Here is a 17921-nt window from a genome sequence, read left to right on the forward strand (position 1 = left end):
AAAAAAAAAAAAAGGGTAGAGGAAAATGACGCCGGTACATTTTGGATTCCAGTAGGTTTAAAATGCTTTTTTCGCTTTATTCGGCGGACTTCGTCAATGAGCCTTTTCTGTGCATTGGGCTGGCGCAGCAATAAAACAAAATACTACTCTGACAAGTTGGTATTGGAGAATAAGATGAAAATTGCGCCCAAGTCATATTCACATCCAAGTAAAAGGCGCTATAATGCTCGTAACAAGACATTGACTGGCTGATTAGACGCCAACCAGCATCGGATATCCAAAATATTTTACTCGCTATCGCTATCATCGTCATCGCTGCTGCTACCCGCACTGTCCTCCTCTTCCGCCTCCGCCATGCTCATATCCTCCGGCGTGCCGGTCATGATGAACGCTTTGAGACATGTGATACGGTTGTTTGTTTGGTACCAGCCGATCAGGGCGCCGACCTGCTTCGCTGCCTGTGCGGTGGCGGGGACGGCAGCAGCATTGCCGTCCTCCTTCTCCTTCTGCTTTTTCTTGGAAGCGGGCTTTGCGTCATCGTCGGCGGAGAGCTCTGCCGTGGACAGCTTCCACAGACGCACGGAGCCGTCACTGCTGCCAGTAATGATCCAGAAGGCGGTGGCGAGCTCGCTGTCACTCTCGCTGGGGATGGGCAGAATCTCGAAGTCCTTGATGCGGCCGAGGACGCCGCCGGCAGCGCCGCCGAGCTGCGCCAGCAGTTTGCAGTTCGGGATGTCGCCTTTGGCGGCGGGGACGGTTTCTTGGGTGGAGTAGAAGAGGATGCGGCCGTCTTCGGTGGAGACGGCGAGGACGTCGTTGCCTTCGCCAAGGGAGGGCACGTAGTGGACTTGGTGGATTTTCGTGAGGGGCCGGGGCAGGGTTTGGGCTTTCGGCTTGGAGTCCTGTGGTTGTTAGGCGCTACCACACTTTGGTATATATGGGCGAATAGCTTACCATGCCGTACACGACGAAGCCCCGCTCAAACGTGACGACCCACTCGTCACCCTCAGGGTTCCATTCCAGCCTGCGGCCCTCTCCGCTAGAGAACTTGCCCTCTCCTACCGCGGCCAGCAGGTCCCGCTCAAAGTTGAGCACGCTGGCCTTCTTTCCCGTCATGACGTTCCATAACCGCATGCACTTTTCGCCCTTGCTCACGCTAATCATGAGCTTCTGGCTAGGGTGTACCGCAAAGTCGTTGATACCAGCAGGGACCTCGCCCGGCGCAGCAGTGTCTCCGCTCGGCCTACCCATGGCCTTGGGAATCGGAGCCTTGATGGTAGACAGGACCGTCCAGTCGCGCGTACGCGAAATGGCAACGGTGTTGTCGTCGGCGCCGGAGAAGAGTTTCGCGCGGCTGGGGAAGTGCAGGGCGGAGACATTGGACGAGTGGTGCATCAGCGCGCCGAGCTCCTTGTTGCGGGGGTTCTGGGTGATGGTGGTGCCGGTAAGCGTGGGGATCGAGGGACCGGCATTGATGGGCGGGGGCGCGGTCGACAGGTGGTAGAGGTTGATGCGCTCGTCGGTGCTACCGCTGGCCAGAATGACCTTTTGCGAGTGCGGGTCGGTCGAGTCGGAGGGCGGGGAGAGGGCGAGACAGCGGATGGCGGAGGCGTGGGCGTTGAAGAGGAAGGTGTCGGCCCATTTGACGGCGCTGCCGTCCTCGGCGGGGGCGGCAATGGCGCCGGGGTCGAGGGAGGCGGTGATGCCGTGGAGGACGCGTTCGTAGGAGCCGGTGATGATTTGGAGGGTGGAGGTAGAGGCGGTGGTAGGAGATTGCTTCTTTGCCTTTGCGGCAGGGCCGTCGGCAGGCGTGTCTCTCTTCCGTTTGGCCATGGTATAGTATAGTGTAGTGTATGTAAGGTGTAGAAGAGAAAGTAGAAGTGAAAGTGAAAGTGAAATCATTTGGGAACTTTTTCTGCCGACCTAGCGCGGGCGGGCGGTGACGAGTGACGGGATGGCGGGCTCCCCTCGCTCTCGCTCGCTCTCGCTCTGGCTCGCCCGCCCGCCCAGCCAGGGATCGAGGAGCGCGCAACTATCGCATCGTACTCACCTGCCCCGACTGCCTATCGCCTCATCAAATAAACCTTGCTCGGCAACGCCCAATACCTCCGCCCTGGCTCTCACCGCGAATGACGGATGTCGCTCAGTCGGGAAAGCCCTTCATATGTCCCTAGACAGCGTTCGGTCGAGCGCGGAAGCAGCGAAACGCCATGAGTTACAGTAAGTCGCGTTACACCGCCTTCCGCCGCCTTTTTACGGTCGCTCTTCGCGCGCCCCGGCCCAGGGCTTGGATGCGAAAAAAACTAATCGCTCCGATTGGTTTATTGGCGCGTGGTTGTGGAGCTGTTGCGGTCGTGCTGACTTGCGGCCCGTAGCAACGCTGAGATATCGCGGAAGAGGAAGCTTCGCGAGCTCTACGCCGTCACCATCAGCCTAGCAGCAGACCCCAACCCCAACACCCTCGACGCCCCGCCCGACGCCCACGAGCTGCAATTCCTCGAAGAAAACGACTTGGCCAAGTACGTCTTATCCTCCTCCTTCTCTTCCCACTCTTCCTATCCCCCAATGTCACGTCGCGCTGACGCGAAACGCGCGTTTGCAGAGGTCGCTACTTCCGCGACTCAACCCTCCCCCCTCCACCCCCGCCCGCAAAGCCCGCCCATGTACCGCCCCCCGTTCCTGTCGCAGACGCCCAGTCCCCCGTCAACAATGCCGCCGCGTCAAATACGCAAGATTCACCCGCCGCAGCAGCACCTGCACCGACTGCAACACCACCCGCGCCCGACCATGCTTCGCCTAAGCAAACTACGCCTACGGAAGACGCGCCGCAAGCCCCCGAGCAGGAGAAGCCAGAGCCTGATGTAGCTGCACAGGAACAGGAGCAACCGCCTCAAAGCCCTGTCGTGCCTGTGGTCAGCGCGCCCGAGCCAGACGTTCCCTCCCAGGCCTCGGCGCAAACTCCCGCTGCTCCTCAGGCTCTCCAAGACGAACCTTCGATCGCTCCGAAAGATGCTGCGCCCAAGCTGCCCGACGACGTCGCCGCTCTCCCCGAATCCGAACCACAGGAAAGGCCCACTACGAGGCCGGGCCATAAGGCTAGAACCATACACCTGCCCCCCAAGGAGGTCCAGGAAAGACGTCTTCGCGAAATCGAGCATGCTCAAGAGCGTAGAGCTCTTCGTGAAAAGAAAGAGGACGAGCATTTGGCCGCCACTGGGGAAACAATCAATGGCGAGATCGCATCCTCGCCGTCGAGTTTTGGTCCGCATTCCACGAACACGTCCCGGGCAGAACAACACTCCCCCGCAACGAGTCCGGACGAGGCGACATCGCGCCGTGGTTCTAGCTTCTTGAGCGCGGATCAGCAAACTGTTGGAGGCGAGAAATCTGGTTCGAGTTCCACTCGTCAGGAAGACCACGAGCACGACAGCGCTGCTGCTACGCCTGATGCTCAGCTACGTTTCGAGGAGGAACAGGCTGTCCGCCATGCGCGTGATTCAATAAAGAGCGCGGAGGGTTTGCCTAGAGTGAAGGATTCTGATTTGACTGCCGAAGCATCTAGGGTGGTTGAAGAGAACAGGGTTGCTGAAGACGGTGTTGTTGGTTTGGCGGGTGCTCACGAAAAAACCCCCGAGGCATCTGCTGTATCAACATTTACGGATGGCCATGTTGCGGAGGATTCAGATGCGCCAGCAAAAGAAACCTCCGTTGAGGCAACCAATGGCACGACCGCACCACGGCCGAATGCAGCTGCAACGGAACATGTAGCTCCGGCTGATGTTGAGATGCAAGAGGCTGACGCCGCGGATGCAGAACAATCAGCTGTGTCAAAGGTCGGGCCTGCGAAGAAGCCTGAGGCTCCTCAACCAAGTATACCTGGGGATGACGCTCGCTCCAATACGCTTCCAAGACGTTCAACTGCCGCGATCCCCGCGATCCAGTCGGTACTTTGTCGGCCACGCGATGCAGAATCTAAGGACAAGGAGAGGTCCAAGGCCACCGGTGTCGTCTTCGCAAAACAGGAACCAGCCCTGAGCTCGACCGTGGGACAAGTTAACCGGGCTTATGCTGCACTCAGGGGAGCGCACGAGGACCCAGACAAGGATTACCTCATTGGCATGTTTGACTTCCAGGCGCACCAAGGTCCATTCCTATCCTCCAGAGAACTTCTCGACAAAGCCACCAAGACCTACACCACAACGAACAAATATGCCAGTCTTAGGGAACAGCAAGACTACAAAATCCTCAAACGCGTCTACACCTTGCAGCATGCCAATCGGTGGTCCCTTCGACAGATGGAGAAGTGCGCTGAACCACCGAGACAGCCAACATTCCATGACAGTCTAATGGCTCAAATGAAATGGATGCGGACAGACTTTCGAGAGGAACGCAGATGGAAAAGCGCGGCAGCTCGCAACCTGGCTGAGTGGTGCGCTGAATGGGTCTTGTCCTCTCCCGAGAAGCGCAAATCGCTGCAAATTAAGGCTACGCGCAAGCAAAAGTTGCGGAATAACGTAGTCAAGGGTGCGATGGAAGAAGATATCCCGTCACCGCCAGAACTTATCCATTCGACCTCGAACGAAACGGAAAGCGAGTCCTTCACTGAAGACGACGAGCTTCCTTTGAACTTCTCTCAGTCTTACCCTCCGGCCGCTCTATTTTCCCTTGGTTACGATGAAGTCGTTGCCAAGGTCGACGACACCCCAATTACCGAAAGGGTCCTGAACGAACTCCCGTCATACGAGTCTACGTTAAAGGGTTTCCCCTCGCCGTCTGTCTTGGCTCCTGTTTCTAATGAAACCGATATCGTCCCTGTATCACAGCTTGTTACAGCGAAATTGGTGCCAAAATCAACAGAGCCACCAAAGAAACGCAGCCGGTACGAGTATGAGGAAGAGGATGATTCTTACATTTATCCCAACAAGCGGCCAATTTCGGAGCGTTCGAATGCTTCGACACCAGGTCTCCGCGTCTCGAGGGTCGGACTGCCTCCCGAACAGACGAACGTTGCTTTGTTCTTGCCCGAAAACAAGCATGTCCGGGATCGCTTGCACGCTAGTCACTCTTTCCGGCCTCCATCAGAATTCCCTATGCCGTCAACGAGTTTCTTCGAATCCAGAGCACCTTCGCAGTGGTTGTGGGATGAAGACCAGAGACTACGTGCGCTTGTCAAAGAGTACCAGTTCAACTGGTCGTTGGTGGCGGCATCAATGGATCAGTCATCCTTGTTCACATCTGGGGCGGAGCGACGAACTCCATGGGAGTGTTTTGAGCGTTGGGTGCAGTTGGAAGGTCTTCCTGGCGAGATGGCCAAAACGCCTTACTTCCGAACATACCAGGCAAGGTTGGAGGCTGCGCAACGTACGGTATCTGCGCAGTACCAGGCCGCCCAGCAGCAGGCACAACAGTCACAGGCTTCTGGTCCCAACCTCAATACGCCGAGGCGTCGGACTGCTCAGCCCATCCGCGTCGAGCGACGCAGGAACAACAGGTTCCTTGCTCTCATTGATGCTATGAGAAAGCAGGCTCGGAAACGAGAGACGGCGCAGCACAAGCAGCAAGAAGCCGCGAAGGCTGCCGCGCTGCGTAAGGCTCATGAACCTGCCCCTGTCAGGAACAGTGTGCATACCCCTCAGGAGTTCAGTCGCCTAAAGCACGATCGAGAGCAAAAGTTGCACGAGAAGCAGGAGTTGTACCGGCAACAGGTTCTTGCAGCACAACGCGTACGTATAATCCATGTACACTTACCCCACCAACGCTAATCCGTTTTATAGAATGTTATGCAGCAGCAGCAACAGCGTGGTGGGATACCCGGCCAACAAGGTATGCCAGGCGGTGCTCAGCAGCGCATGGGCACTCCTACCAGCGCTCCTGGGGCCAACATCAATGGTGGGCAAAACGGCCAGATTCATCCCGGGATGAGCATGCAGGGTCGCCCTCATCCTGGACCGGTCGGCATTCAAGGTAACATCACCAACGGATTACCTGTCATGGGCATGCCGCAACAGATGCAAATGAATATGCAAGGCCAGCGATCACAACCACAGGACATGCGTATGGCAATGCAACAGCGGAACTTGAGCCAACAGCAAGCGCAAGCGTACGCTCTTCAGCACCAACAACAAATGAACCGTGCAAATGGCATGTCAGGTATGCAAATGGGAGGCAATAACATACAATCGCCTGCCATGCTCAACACCGGCGTGGGTCAAAGCGGCCCTAAGGTCAATGGTGCCCATGCTACCAGTCCAATGAACGGCATGCAAGGCTCGGCGGCCTCACCGCGTATGACGAGCAACCCATCCTCCCAAGGCACTCCGCAGCCTCAAGCCCTCTCTTCGGGCCATGTCCCACACATTACGAACCTGACTCACGAAATCCAGCTTTCGAATCCTCATTTATCGCAGCAAGACGCATCTCGCCTCGCGTCTGAACGTATGGCGCAGAAGATGGCATCGGCACGACAAAACGCACTAAATGCGGCAGCTGGAGCGACGGCGGCAGGACAAGCAGCCGCGAACGCCGCGCACAACCAGCACGGAAACCACCAGCTGGGTGCGGCCTCGTCGCCTTACCAGCAGCACACGGGCCTGGCTAGCTCAAACGCAGGCAGCGCGAGCCCCTCGGGCCAGTCGTACCAACAGCAGATGCGACAGCACATGATGCAGCAGCGGACACAGCCGGGCCAGCAAGGCAGTCCGAACATGGGCAGCGCACAGTTGGACAGCAGCAGGAGCGCAACGCCGATGCAGCCGTCGCATTCGCAGCAGAGCCACCAAGGCCAGCATGGGAGTCCAAGGGCCTCATCGGCCCATGGTCAGAACCAGGGACAGCAGCAGCAAAACGGGAGCCAGGGCCAGGGCCAGGGCCAGGGCCAACAGGGGCAGCAAAACGGTGGCAATGGTCACTGAGCTGAATTTCATCCCTGTGTCTAGCTACTAGCTAACTACCAAGATCCATCTCTTGTCTTTAGTCATGCATTATTGAGTTTTCTTGAAGCGTTCGCGAGCGATGCTGCCAGTCGCAGTCAATCGGCCAGTCAGTTACATGTTGTTGAAGATGCCAGGCGTTCTAGGTAGGCGGCAGCGTTTTAAGCGTCGCATGGAGATGGATGAGTGGATAGGTAAGCGATAGGTGGGGGGGGATTAGGGTAGTATACGGTTGTAAGCTCTACTACTAGACTTTCCGGGGCGTTTGAATGGAATGTAATGAGGGAGCCTTTTGGCTGAGCTATATGTAAGAGGAGGTTTGATGCCTGTGCTGTTGCTTGTCTGGTCGATGGTGTTGTGATGGTTCCGTGATAAAGCGTGCTGTCCTTCTGAGCAATTAACTTCTCAGCAGGTATGGCTGTACGATAGGACTTGGGAAAGTGGAGGAGACGCACGTCGATTTATCGTCGTGGTCGGATTGGTTAGGCCAGATGCCCTAATTTGGTTGGATGCAGCCTGTTGTACAAGGCTGGCGCAGATACCTATATAAAATGCTGACTCTCAGCCTTCTTCGCTGAATCAACATTCGCATCTACACTGTAGAGCCAACAGCCTACAAACCAACCTCGTTTACTTGAAGGGTAGCTATCATGGCGTCCGCCACTGGGTTCACATATAACAATGTTGAAGTGATTGAGCGTAAGATTGGTCGAAGTCAATACTCAATGGGACGCTTTTCTGATTTCACAAAGTAAACCAGCGCCAAAGTGGCTACCCACGACTTGCTGCTTTTATTAACAGCGATGAACAATTCATGATGTTCCGAAGATTTGGATACATCCAAACGCGACTGCTCTTGGAGAAACAAGCCAAGCTGATGAAGCTGGAACGACATCTCAACTTCCTGGACTCTTTCGAGGGACATGAAACCCCGAGGTACTTCGAACAGCTGATATGGAGAATATTTCAGAGGAGCGGAAGGAGCTGTTTGAGCAGCTAGAGGTGAGCTTTCGAGAATATTGTAAGTTTGCTCAAAAAACTGAACAAACAATGATTGGTTTTATCTTAACAACCTGATACAGCAAGTTTGCTGATCGCAGCAAAATGCAGTGCTTTAAACGACCGACAAAACAAGACCATCGGAGCGTTGTCAATTTCAATCGTAACGAGGCGCCAATAGTTCGAAGAGAAAGTTTATGGGTCAATTCATCTGAAGACCTAGTCGCCTTGAGGCCAGCCAAAGAACCCGATTGGATGGAAAGAATGATTGAGAGATCTGTCACGGCGCTTGACCGTAGATTTTTGACGGTAAGCACCCTCCTTAAACTAATATAGATTCCCTCTAATCACTGGTACCAACACATAGGATATATTTCAAACAACCGTATGTGATCCATATCCGTATTACCATGCGTAACAATGCCTGATACATACATCTCTACAGGTTGACCGAGCCAAATCCATTGACATGATATACTACAATCGTAGTCGGATACAAAGAACCGCTACTGCAATCATCGCGCTACTGGTTTCAATACTCCTCGTCCTCCCGATCTCCATCTGCTACGTTATGGTAATCTACATTGGCGGAAACAAAGCCTACGGCGCTTGCATTGGGATAATCTTCCTTTCCACTCTCATCTTCTCCGTTTGCACCTCTATCTTCTCAAACGCAAAAAGGTCCGAGGTCCTGGCAGCGACTTCAGCGTAAGTGTTCTGCACTACGGGTTTTGGTTCGGGATGCTGGGTAACTGATGCCGTGCTAGATATTGTGCCGTGTTAGTTGTGTTTCTTGGAGGCGTGGGCCAGTGAAATGATGTGTTTGTCTTCAATGGTTTCAGGTTCGAAATGGTTGGATTATTGAAAAGATTGGGCAATCAAATAGGCATTCAAGTCTTGACTGTTGAACATATATGTCGGTGAATATAAAGTACATACGTTTACCTAGCGACTATCGGGCGTAGTGTCATAGCTTCAACTGCATATCAAATGAAATTCACTGTACCCACAAAGTACTTCTTATACAGTTAATAAGAAACTAATCCGCTACGGTTAGTAGATGCTAGGTAACCACGTAAAGGTGACAGGATACTATATATAACGAAGGCACAAATATCTATAACTACATTATTATATTATCAGGATATAAAAATAAAATAGATCGAATGGTATAAATTTACTTATAAAGGTATGAAAATCAAAAATATATATGAGTACAGATTTAATTATATACACTTCGCTATATCATCACATGGAACGGTCAAATTATCAGAGTCCTACATCCAAACACGACTGACAACCCCTGGAAACAAACCAAGTTAACGAAGCTGAAACGATATCTAAACGACCTGGACAGGCTTAACAGAGACAAAGGGCATGGCGAGGTTGGCTGACTAGGGCAAGAAGACGTGAACCACAGCCCGAAAAGGGCATTTAATTAACTAATTGAAACCCACTCCGCAATACACGACGAGCGAGACACTACCCGTGTCTCCCAGATACCTATGCTATGCTTAATTACCAATACAAAACCTCCACCTCCCATTCCCTTTCTCGCCGGCCTCATCTATGACAGTAAACTCTCCGTCCCTCGCTCATAGATTTGTCGTCACAGTCAGGCTGTTGCTGTGCACCAGCAGCACGGGCGGCAGGTCCTGGCACAGCACCTCTAGGTCGGCGAGGTAGCGCACGCTGTCGGCCTCGTCGGCGCAGGTGCCTTCGACGGGACTGGGCAGCGTCGTCAGTATGACTGCTGTGTCGCCGTCGCCGCTGGCACCTTCTGCTCCCTCTGCCTCTGCTCCTGCCTCTCGTCCACTCTCGTTCTCACCCCTACCACTTACTCCAGCTCCAGCTCCGGTTTCGGCTTCGGCGGCGGCTCTGCCACCCCGAGCAGGGCTACCAGCGCGCGTTTCCGCAGGCGTCGAAGCCGCCGACGTAGCACGCGACCCGCTGCCATCGTCCCTGATCGTCCCGCGACTGACGCCGCGCATCAGCTCGTTCAGGATAAGATGCTGGGCGCGGCAGGGCAAATCGTTGAACGAGAGCGGCACGGCCTGCGCGGCGGGGAAGCCCGTCGCTTGCCCGCCAGCGCCAGCACCACCACCGGAGCGCGTATAGATCGACTCTTTGGGCTCGGCTTGTTGGCCCTGGCCCTGCTGTTGGCCCGAAGGCGTCTCCCGCTGCGGACTCCCGCCCGGGTGCTCGGCGTCGGCGAACATGATGCTCGGGCCTGGGCCGTCGTCGGCGGCGACGCGCGTGCGCGGCACGGGCTTGGATGTGAATTTCGGGAGCGACTGGTGGCGCATGACGGGCGGCCGGGTGGGGAGCTGGTGCGGCTGGTGCTGTTGGTCTTGGTTCTTCGGTTGCTGTTTCTGTTGGTCCAGCTGGTGCCGCAGGGGCGAAGGGGACACGCTGCTTTTCCTTGCACCGGTGCCAGCTCCAGCCGCTGGTGCTGAGACAGGTGAAGACGAAGGCGAGAGGTGTGGGCTTGATTCCACTGGCGGGATTGCCGTGGATGGAAGCGCGTCAGTTGATTTTGACCCATGGGCGCTGGACGCCGCAGTGATGGGATTCAGCACGTTCGTGATGCGCCTGAGGACGGACTTCTTCGCTGCGGCAGCAGCGCCAGCAGCCGGCGGCGCGGCCTCGCTCGCACTCAAGCTGCGTGCGCGCCTGGCAGGCGCGCGAGCCGCTTCGTCGTCGCTAGAGGCGTACTCATCTGCATCACCCTCCGAGACAACCGACCCAGCCGAGTCCTCGTCCGTCTCGATGGCCTCTTCGTCATCGTCATCGCTATCACTGTAGCTGCTGCCGTACCCGCTCGCCAGGTCAGCTGGCAGCCGGTGCGTCCGCATACCCAGATTCACACCCAGCTGCCTCAAACTCGTCATCGACGTCTTGCGCCGTGAGGTGCGCAACATCTTGCGCAAGTCAGCGAAACGCTTCTCGCGGCTCTCGGACAGCTGCTGTCCCCGCCCGTGCTGGAACGCCGTGCTAGGCCAGTTGGACGCGTTGTCTAACAAGCCTTCAATTTCGGCGAGCTGCTGCACCGCGCTGACGCTATCTTGCCGGCCCCGGAGCTTCTGCACGTCGTCCCACCACTCCTCATCTTCGAGCGCTTCGTTTACGTCCTTGAGGGCTTCCTTGTTGCACTCATCCGTGTTGGCGTTGATGATGATCTCGTACGTCTTGAGGTCGCCCGACGCAAGCCAGAAGACGAGCACTTCGGCTTGGATGCGGAGGTTGCTGAGCAGAGCCGTCACGCGCCCGCGCTCTTCTTCAACGTCGGATTCGTACTCTACGAAAACGGCGACGCGGAGCCGGTAGGCGCGTTTCCAAGACGGGACCGTGTTAAGGATGCACCCGAGCTGAAGGATGAGTGTGTACGTGTCGAAGTTGGTTGTGGTAACGTTTCTACGAGAGCTGTGGTCGTCGGTGCCCGCGGCTATCTCAGCAGACATCTGGATCGGCCAGAGATCAATGTACCTCTTCGTGTTTTCTTTCTCCTCGGTCTCCCAGAAGCGCAACGCGGCGAGGCCCTTTTCCAGCGCAGTTGGTTTCGGAGCCGGAAATTCAAGATCCTGGAAGCCTTTGGCGATGGCGACATTGACTTGCAAGCGGAGCAAAAGGTCTTCCAAAATGGTCACGTAGCTTTGCGGGTTTACCGCGCTCTCCTTTCGTATGGCATCCGTCGGCAGCTGGCCCTTGAGTTTGTCTTCCTGAGTCGGCTTCTTTTTGCTTTTACCTTTGTCCTTTGGTCCTTGTTCTTCGGGCGTTCCACTCGACGTAGCTGGACGAGACGGTTGGGGCGAAGGGACGTCTATTAGCGGATAGCTAGTTCGCAGCTCATTCAAGTTGTAGAAACCCATTACGACGATATTTGGTCGCATACCACCCAGCCCTGCACTAAGTACCACGTTCCGGGTACCCCACTCAATACCGGGGGAGATAGCAATGTTTATAAAGGCCTTGATCTTGGAAAAGTCGATATACTTGGTCCAGGCAGTTTGCTGGCGTTTGGCCTCGGGCACTGCCCCAGCAAAATCCTGAGTGACAATGACATGGCCTATGATGAACAAGGCGCCTTTTTTCAATGAGTTACAGAACTGGATGAGCTTGAACTGGCGGCGCGGGTCGTTGATGAAGAGTAGGATTTGCGGCCGCCAGAATTTGACATGCTCTCCACGGAGGCGTAGGAGGTATTTCCGGACTTGATGGTAGATCAAACTCTGGCTGACGTCTCCCCATAGCTTGGGAGGGGTCGTGTAGTGGATTATGAGGAAGATGAGGATGAGAAGAGCGACACAAGCCGATGCGTAAAGCTCATCCACAAAGAACATGGTCGCCCCGCTGACAACCGCACCGACAGCTGCAGTGAACCAGTTGAAGTAGTGAAATGATGGGCGAAAGTTCGGAGCTGAGCTGACCTTGAGTAAGAAGCAGGCGAGGTTTGTGATTAGAAACGTCATGAGATAGGTCATTGTAACGAAGGAGGCGATTTGGTTGATGTTCGATAACATCACCAGCTGCGCCACGGCATAGGTCACAAAGATGGCGTAGATTGGTTCGTCGGCGCCCTTGGTGCCCTGGCCAAAGATGGACAGACCAGGAACCACCTTGTCCCGGGCAAGTGCTTGCAAGAGTTTTGCAGAGCCGATGACTCCCATCAAAGTTGAAAAGAAGGAGGTCGCAAACTCTCCCATCAAGACGACGACCTCGGATAAGTTCACCTAGGGGTGCGTAAGTGGAAAATGCAGTGTTCTTAATGAAGGAAGGCTGCTTACCAGCTGGATGACATTAGTGTTGCGGTGGAATGATCCTCTAGTTATGCTCGCAGCCATTGCCAGTGCCACAACGGTGTAGGAAATAAAGGTAAGCCCTAGTCCGTACAGTGTACCTTTCGGGATGGCCTTGCTTGGATGCTTCAAATCTCCAGACATGGAAGCGCCGCTAGTTTGAACCTGAAGTCAGCGGTAGACAATATCGCAGGTCAAACAGCGGAAAATACTAACGCAAATATGCCACCGGTTGCCGGAAACAAAATTCCAAAAAGATCTTGCCAGGTCTCTCGCCCTTTCAAGTCGCTTCCGGCAGCGCCCTTTGTAAACCTGGGCATCAAGTTCCCCTTGAAGGTCTCCCAGCTCACACCGGTAAACTCTATCCCCAGCTTTGGACTGGCAAAGGGGCGCTGGAGCAGTGCCGAGAAAGGTATGCTAAAGGTAGCCACAAGCAGCACGACAAGGAGACCGTTGCTGCACCGGGAGAAAATGCCGCTTCCAGCCAAGCAAATCATTGTGCACGCGAGGAGGATGACAGTAGCCCAAAGGTACTCCCACCAGAACCCCTGGGGCATCCAGTGGTACCAGTTGCCGGAGTCGGAGCCAAAGTTCTCAATGAAGCAGTCGATTAAACCCACGGCGTTCATGCCGGTATTGAATACAAAGCCAAGATAGAAGACGATACCAATGGAACCGCCAAACTCGGGACCCAAGCTCCGAGAGATGAGATAATAAGCACCACCACCGCGAACCGTGCCATTAGTGGCAATGGCCGAAATGGACATGGTCGTCAAGAGGTTGATTGCATAGCAAGCGATGAGCATGCCTGGGTAAAGCCATGTCAGTATGACCGTTTCGGGGCAAAAGTGAGATGCGCAGATACAAAACTCAAAGTATCAATTGACTAGGACGAGAAATACTGCTAGGGTAGGCTACCGAACACATTGAGACAGACAAGTCGCGACTCTGATTTTTCTTGGAGGAGGGTCACAGGCCCGCAGAAGCACATGTTTGATTGTCCGACGCTGACTGTTGCACCAGAAGGTTGCCCACTCCGTTTGTGGTTACTCGTGGATGACAGATGGTTTATTTGAAGCGACGGATGGCTTTTCGGAGAATTGTCTCATTCAACATGTGCGGTAGCCTACAAGTCAAGCACGAGCAAGGAAAATAAAGGTATGGAAATTACAGCAAGGAAATCACATTGCATGATACGTACCCATCATGCCGACAATTCCACCCTGGCCTAGGATGAAGCCAAAGCGGAGGAACATGAGAATGCTCAGGACGTTTAGGGTAGTTGGGACAAAGACGCCGGCAAAAGTGCCCAGCTTTGAGCCTTCCTGCGGCTTTGCATCTAAAGCAGCCTTGGAGTGGCTTGATTTGCTGCTCTTGCGTGCATGGCGTCTTCTGCGCATGCCGCTCGGCGACTGCGACGGGGCATCCTTGGAGGATCCCTGCTTGGAGCCGAGGGAGACGAAGTTTGAGAAGAACCCGGCGGTGCGACGGCCATGATCCCCCAGGAGCGGGTGGTCAGCTTCGTCCTTGGGCGATGGCGTCGCTTGATGGAGCGACCATCTGCGGTTGAGCTCCGAAGCGCCGTCAAAGGCGGACTTGGTGGCGAAGTTGGAGCGGGAACGGGCGGGCGCTTGGCGCGGGGGATCAGACATGGTTGGAAGGATGGATTGTCGAGGAAGGTCATCCGGCAGCTGGAAGAGGAAACATGACAGCGGAAAAGAAGAAGGATGTCAAAGGTTGACGTATTGGCCGCGCCAATCATGAGGCTCGTCGCAGATCAGCCTCACCGCGTGCGTTTTGCTTGTCTCGCTCGCCCAACCCCGGACCCTGACGTAGGAGGGCCTTGCTCTAGACCTCGTGTCGCTTTCTTTCGCGCGCTTGTTACTTGCCAGCCTCCTCCTTCTTATTCTTTTCCCCAAAAACCCATCAGCAGCCAGCTACGTGCCTCTCTGACTTCCCCCGTCGACAGGCCGCAGCAGAGCAGCCCTTACATTCACCAACCATGCCAGACTCAACCACCCGCGACGATAGATCCTTCGCCGAGGTGACCCGGGGGCGCTCTCGCTCACCCATCTCAGGCTCCTTCTCCCGACACGACTCGATAGCCCGATTGGCCTCGCCCGTGTCGCGCCAGGTGCCCACGCCGCGTGAGCTGCAGACGGGCGACCAACCCTCCTCCGAGACGCGCACGCCGCTGGCCGGGCTGGGCGACTCGGCCAAGTCATCACTGCCAGGCCCCGGGCAATCAGCTCTCGCCGACGCCCTACGGGGTTCCTTCTCTGGCAGCCCGCCCAACTTTGGTACGCCCCCGCAACGGCCCTTGTCGCCCGTCAGCCAGGTCTCGCAGGGCCTTGGGGCGCCCCGGACCAACTATGGCTCCTTTGGCTCCGGACAGCCCGGCAGCGCCGCCATGGCCGGCAGCCCTGGCGGGCGCCTGGAAGACCACGAGGTGGTGCGGCGGCATCTGGTCGGCCCCGGCGGGAACAACTCGTCGTCGAACCTGGCCGGGGGCACCTACGGCTCGCCGAAGCGGAGCTCGAACAACGGCGTGTGGCAGAGCACCACGGCGCGCGACGAGGAAGAGGAGTTCTCCAGCCTGCAGCTGCAGGGCGGAGACATTACGCGCCAAATCTACCGGTGGACGGAGCAGCAGGAGGCGGCGGCCAAGGGGTCGTATAGGAGAAGTCGCAGCTTCGCCGCTCCTCGCCCCGACCCCAACGATCCCGCCTCGGACATCGGCTCGATCAAGCAGCCCGGAGGCTTCCGCAGAAACTACATCAGGCGGACCGCGGCCAGTCCGTCACCCGGCCCTTCGACCGGCGGTCGCGGCGGCCCTGCGGCGGCGGCGAGGCAGCCCAAGGTCTTCACGAACAACTTCCTCGAATTCCTGAGTTTGTACGGACACTTTGCCGGTGAAGAGCTCGAGGAGGACGACGAGGCGCTGGGCCCCGACGAGTACTTCTCGTCCGAGTATGAAGGGGAGAGCGCGGCCGAGTCGAGCGATGACGAGGGCCGGCAGCCGGGCGAGCACAGCGCCCTGCTGACGCCGAAGAAGAAGAGGAAGCACCGGAAAGAGAGGACCGAGGGCAAGGGAAGCCCGTCGGGCGCGGCCATGCTGCTGCTCAAGTCGTTTGTCGGCACGGGCGTGCTGTTCCTGCCGCGCGCGTTCCTCAACGGCGGCATGCTGTTCAGCAACGTGCTGCTGCTGTTCGTGTCGGCGCTGAGCTACTACTGCTTCGTGCTGCTGACGACGACGCGGTTGCACGTGCACGCCTCGTTCGGCGACATGGGCTACCAACTTTACGGCAAGTGGATGCGCAACCTGATCAACGCGTCGCTGGTCATCAGTCAGATAGGCTTCTCGTCGGCGTACATTGTGTTTGTGTCGGAGAACCTGCAGGCGTTTGTGCTGGCCGTGTCCAAGTGCAAGACGTTCATCGACATCAAATGGATGATTCTGATGCAAATGGTCATCTTCCTGCCCCTCTCGCTCTACCGCAACATCAACCACATCCAGAAGCTGGCACTCGTGGCCGACGCCTTCATCGTGCTCGGCCTCGTCTACCTGTACTACTTTGACATCATCACGCTGGCGGGCCAGCACGGCGTGGCCGACATAGTGCAGTTCAACAGCAAGGACTGGACGCTGTTCATCGGCACGGCCATCTTCACGTTCGAGGGCATCGGGCTGATCATCCCGATCCAGAGCAGCATGAAGGAGCCGTCGCGGTTCCCGCGGGTGCTGGCCATGGTCATGATCGTGGTGACGGTGATTTTCGTGACGTCGGGCGCTCTGGGGTACGCGGCGTACGGGTCCAAGACCAAGACGGTCGTCATCCTCAACATGCCGCAGGACAACAAGTTTGTCAACGGTGTGCAGTTCATCTACTCGCTGGCGATTCTGCTGTCGACGCCGCTGCAGATCTTCCCGGCCATTGAAATCTCGTCGCAGCAGCTGTTCAGCCGCACGGGCAAGTTCAACCCGTACGTCAAGTGGAAGAAGAACATCTTCCGCTTCTGCATGGTCATCTGCTGCGCCCTCATCGCGTGGGCCGGCGCCGGCGAGCTGGACAAGTTTGTCGCGCTCGTGGGCAGCTTTGCGTGCATTCCGCTCGTGTACATTTATCCTGTAAGTTTTCCTCTGTCCCTCCGGTCCCTCCCCCGGCTAACAACCCCGCCCAGCCAATGCTCCACCTCAAAGCCGTCTCGCGCACAACCCTCGCCCGCGTCGCCGACATCGGCCTCTGCGTCTTCGGCTTCATCGTCATGGCCTACACAACCATACTGACCATCTCGAGCTGGATTGCCGGCGGCGACGTCAAGACGCCCGGCTACTGCGACGACAAGTAGAGTAGGCATGTGCGTTCCGTTGGTGCAGTGCAGTGGAGTGCAGTGGAGTGCAGTGGAGAGGGTGGAAGTGAGGCGTTGTTTGCCTTGGCTTCCGTTTTCTTGTTTTGCTTGGATACACGCTGAACTGAGCGAGTGAGTGGGCGAGTGAGTGGGCGAGTGAGTGGGCGAGTGAGTGAGTGAGTGTGTATGTGAGTGGATGAGGCAGAAAGGGAGGAGAGGAGAGGAGGTTTGAGACTGGGGATGAGGACCGAGTCGAGTTGCCTTTGATCGATTGATTGGTTGGTTAGTCGATCGTTCGGTTGATTGCCTAGAGAGCCACCCGCAACACAACAACAACAAGAGAGCGCTCCATTCACAAGAAGAAGACGAAGAACAATCTACAAAAAGAACAAGAAACAAGAAGCAACAAGCAGAAGAAACAGCACCCTTTTCACGCCTTGCCTTGCCTTGCCTTGCCTTGCCTTGCCTTGCCTAGGGAGTTGGTTGAGATGGATGAACGGATGGATGGATGGCCAAGCCTGCCTTTTCTTATTCTTGTTCTTGTTGTTCTTGTTTTCTCATTCCATGCTTGCTTGCTTGATTGATGCTTTTGCTTCTCCTTGTACCTTAACGAACACCCCGAAAACGAACAACGCGGTAGAGATGGGCGTTTTAGGTTGGTTTTTTTTTTGGAACAACTTTGTCAGTTATTTTTTGGTACGTCTGAGTGGAGATGTTCGAAGTCGTCGTGAAAGTGTGTTCCATTCTTAAATTTCTTTCTCAGTGACAGACAAGAAGGGCAAGTCGGTCTGGTGTCCTCTCCTCCACCACCATCCCCCATCCCATCCCATTCCTCCTGCCTCTTACA

The 17921-nt window shown here is 56.0% G+C and overlaps 5 protein-coding genes across 5 annotated transcripts; 3 read left to right on the top strand and 2 right to left on the bottom strand.

Moving 5' to 3' along the window:
* Positions 1-5: 5 nt before the first annotated feature.
* Positions 6-1852, bottom strand: K452DRAFT_358543 (uncharacterized protein). Its single transcript, XM_033546205.1, has 2 exons — positions 955-1852; positions 6-902 (listed from the first exon to the last, which is right to left on the bottom strand). The coding sequence occupies exons 1-2, from the start codon at positions 1831-1833 to the stop codon at positions 288-290; spliced, it is 1494 nt and encodes a 497-aa protein (XP_033397794.1). The 5' UTR covers positions 1834-1852; the 3' UTR covers positions 6-287.
* A 312-nt stretch (positions 1853-2164) lies between these two features.
* Positions 2165-6911, top strand: K452DRAFT_298085 (uncharacterized protein; the record flags this gene model as incomplete). The annotated part of the gene is made up of 4 exons (XM_033542086.1): positions 2165-2220; positions 2376-2519; positions 2603-5723; positions 5775-6911. The coding sequence occupies 4 exons, from the start codon at positions 2165-2167 to the stop codon at positions 6909-6911; spliced, it is 4458 nt and encodes a 1485-aa protein (XP_033397795.1).
* A 668-nt stretch (positions 6912-7579) lies between these two features.
* K452DRAFT_326613 (uncharacterized protein) lies at positions 7580-8741 on the top strand (the record flags this gene model as incomplete). The annotated part of the gene is made up of 6 exons (XM_033544859.1): positions 7580-7628; positions 7682-7865; positions 8012-8237; positions 8296-8313; positions 8374-8636; positions 8696-8741. The coding sequence occupies 6 exons, from the start codon at positions 7580-7582 to the stop codon at positions 8739-8741; spliced, it is 786 nt and encodes a 261-aa protein (XP_033397796.1).
* A 614-nt stretch (positions 8742-9355) lies between these two features.
* K452DRAFT_318393 (uncharacterized protein) lies at positions 9356-14376 on the bottom strand (the record flags this gene model as incomplete). The annotated part of the gene is made up of 4 exons (XM_033544151.1): positions 9356-12658; positions 12713-12878; positions 12941-13532; positions 13926-14376. 4 exons carry the CDS (start codon positions 14374-14376, stop codon positions 9524-9526), a joined length of 4344 nt encoding a protein of 1447 aa, XP_033397797.1. The 3' UTR covers positions 9356-9523.
* A 428-nt stretch (positions 14377-14804) lies between these two features.
* On the top strand, positions 14805-17074 carry K452DRAFT_199692 (uncharacterized protein; the record flags this gene model as incomplete). The annotated part of the gene is made up of 2 exons (XM_033536010.1): positions 14805-16853; positions 16907-17074. Coding segments are annotated over 2 exons (2217 nt in total), but the record flags the coding sequence as incomplete, so codon positions are not given.
* Positions 17075-17921: the final 847 nt, after the last annotated feature.

Source organism: Aplosporella prunicola (assembly GCF_010093885.1).
Source record: "Aplosporella prunicola CBS 121167 unplaced genomic scaffold K452scaffold_12, whole genome shotgun sequence".
In the NCBI taxonomy this organism is placed as follows: domain Eukaryota; kingdom Fungi; phylum Ascomycota; class Dothideomycetes; order Botryosphaeriales; family Aplosporellaceae; genus Aplosporella; species Aplosporella prunicola.